Genomic DNA, 2,598 nt, shown 5'->3' with positions numbered 1-2,598 from the left:
GCTGTGGTTGATCTTTACTATATATAAAGCGGTATATATAAAGCGGGGAAAAGACTTTTTCGGTAACAGTTCGGTATTAGTCAAACTCGGTGATTCAGGTAGTGCGGATAGCTAGCATGCATGCACGGGCAAAACAAATTCGTCGTTGCGTGCATGGATGGATATGGTCATTTCGAGCAGTGTACTGCCGAACAAAACCAAGTTTTTTTTTTCTTAGGGAGCCAAACAAAACAGGCTAGATAAGCTAGGGCCTCCCAGTGGCATGCGGTTTATCTCAGCGCCCGTATGGAATCCATACAAAGACGGCAGCGCGGCGATATATCTACGGCTCATCAACTTGTAAGCATGTGTACGTCGTACTCGATGTTTCTTGGATGGAGAGAATAAAAGGGAAACTCTTCGCCTAGACAAACACATTTGGTCACACATGACAACATTTGCCAAATGGCTGTTATCGTCATGCATGGCAGGGTTTTGACGACAATATATGGATGGATGTTATAGATACTTTGGATAGCGACCTGCATGAGCTACTAGTAGCAAAACCTAGCTGGAAGTAAAGCACGGACATGGTCACTCACAATTTCAAAAGCTACAGATATATAATACGTACGGCTAATTAAGACCGTCGCAGTGACGGTAGCTATGGCACCTTCACTTCTTCCTCCTCCTCTTCTTCTTCTTCTTTTTCTTCCTCCTCTGGCTCGGGCGTCTGTCTCGTCGGCGCAGCAGGGCCTAACTGCGGGCCAGCGCAACGACGACCCGCAGGTGGGCAGCGCTGCGTCGGACGGTTTCAGCCCCTTCATCTTCGACCTCGCCGTTGGGACATCGCCGCAGCCCCTCTCCGTCGTCATGGACATCGCCAGCGACCTCGTCTGGGCGCAGTGCGAACTGCGAACGCTGCCCCTCCTGCACCAGGCTGACGCCGCCGACGACGCCCACATTCCTCCCCAGAAACTCCTCCTCCGACGCCCTGGTCGGCTGCGACACCCAGATTTGCGACTACATGCTCCCCGTCCTGGGCGAGCACCAGTGCCGCGTGCAAGACGACAATCTCTGCGGGTACGTAAAGCCCTACTACACTGGCGCCACGTCCGGCTTCCTCGCCACCGAGACGTTCAGCTTCGGGGCCACGCCCGTCAAAGGCGTGGTGTTCGGCTGCAGCGGCGACATCACGGTGCCCAACCTCGACGGGGCCTCCGGATTCGCCGGCTTCAGCAGGGGACCCCTCTCCCTCGTCTCGCAGCTCAAAATCTCCAGCTTCACCTACTTTATCTCGCCTCCCGGCGGAAAAAATGCGAGTGCGCGTGCGCGTGGGCACCTCAGATGGAGCTGGGGCGCCGGCGCCGATTACACCGCGCTGCAGACGGCAACGACGACTACAGGGGGCGGCGGCGGCAGCAGCAGCACGCTGCTGCTGCCGGCCACAGAACACCAGAACCCTTACCTGTACTACGTCAACCTCACGGGCGTGCAGGTAGAAGACCAGCTCCTCACGGCCATCCCGGCGGGGACCTTCGACGTCCGGCATGATGGCTCCGGCGGGGTTTACCTGAGCACCACTCTGCCGTTTACCTACCTCGACAAGGCCGCGTACAACGTCCTAAGGCCGGAGCTCGTGAGCAGGATCCAGTCGCAGGGCGTGTTTCCGGTGAACGTCGCAGCCGGAGGCAACCTTGATCGCGTGTGCTTCCTCACGCAGGACCTTGCCAAAGCCAAGGTCCCGACGCTCGCGCTTCTGTTTAACGGCGCCGACGCGGCGATGGAGCTCAAGGTGGAGAACTATTTCTTCGCCGACGACAGCGGGCAGACGTGCCTCACCATACTGCCCTCGGCGGCTACCGGCTCGGTGCTGGGTAGCCTTCTGCAGGCAGGCAGGAAGATGACCTACGACATCTATGGCAACGGTGGAGGGCGGCTAACGTTCGAGACGGCACCAGCAGGTGCTCCGGTGCCGGAGTGGGCGTCGCTCATGATAATGGCCACTCTCCTGTGGATGTTCGGCTCGCAAGCTCTTTTCTAACTTGATCGCCACCCAGTCCTCTTTGACATTCATGCGTGCAACTTACAACCCCTACATTATTGATATATATAGTGCTTCATTTCTTACCTTTTTTACACACATTTATTTCATTTCCATCTCGACAATACATATATGCCTAAATATTTGAGAACCATTAGATTATTTTTTTAATTTTAGTCGACTGACTTGGTTAATTATGTCTCAGTCGATGCTATATTTGTGAGATTTTATATTGAGATCCGTGCAATTTTTTTTTTGTTTTTTTTCTTCTTATCTTTCCTATCTGTTAGCATGTCACTTGATTGAGACTTGGTTACGTCTCAGCCCTCAGCTCACTGAGACCGAGGCACGTCCATTATTTTATATGATACAACTCACTTGAGTTTTTTTACGATTTTTTGGGAGAGAGGTGCTGGAACCATGTCTTGCACAGTTCCATACTACAACCTTCCTTGGCTAAGGCATGGGCGACACAATTTGCCGATAGTCTCAACCAACTAACCCTACATACCCCTCGAGACCGAAAAAGCCCTTTAACTCTCTCAACTATATATGTGTATAACTTAGAGCCTCTA

At 53.2% G+C, this 2,598-nt stretch overlaps 1 protein-coding gene across 1 annotated transcript; it reads left to right on the top strand.

Moving 5' to 3' along the window:
- Positions 1 to 645: 645 nt before the first annotated feature.
- Positions 646 to 2,023, top strand: LOC119338628 (aspartic proteinase nepenthesin-1-like). The gene is made up of 3 exons (XM_037610922.1): positions 646 to 884; positions 919 to 1,359; positions 1,402 to 2,023. Exons 1-3 carry the CDS (start codon positions 646 to 648, stop codon positions 2,021 to 2,023), a joined length of 1,302 nt encoding a protein of 433 aa, XP_037466819.1.
- The last annotated feature ends 575 nt before the right edge of the window (positions 2,024 to 2,598 follow it).

This window comes from Triticum dicoccoides, chromosome 7B (genome assembly GCF_002162155.2).
Source record: "Triticum dicoccoides isolate Atlit2015 ecotype Zavitan chromosome 7B, WEW_v2.0, whole genome shotgun sequence".
Taxonomy (NCBI): domain Eukaryota; kingdom Viridiplantae; phylum Streptophyta; class Magnoliopsida; order Poales; family Poaceae; genus Triticum; species Triticum dicoccoides.
Note: the sequence above shows the minus strand (reverse complement) of the source record. Positions and strands in the feature narration are given on the sequence as shown.

Bases quoted from the DNA above. Each gene is read 5' to 3' on its own strand.
- LOC119338628 (XM_037610922.1), top strand. From the start codon at position 646: ATGGCACCTTCACTTCTTCCTCCTCCTCTTCTTCTTCTTCTTTTTCTT. The intron at 885-918 runs GTGCGAACTGCG...CTCCTGCACCAG, and splicing joins AGCGACCTCGTCTGGGCGCA to GCTGACGCCGCCGACGACGC. The intron at 1,360-1,401 runs GCTGCAGACGGC...CGGCGGCGGCAG, and splicing joins GCCGGCGCCGATTACACCGC to CAGCAGCACGCTGCTGCTGC.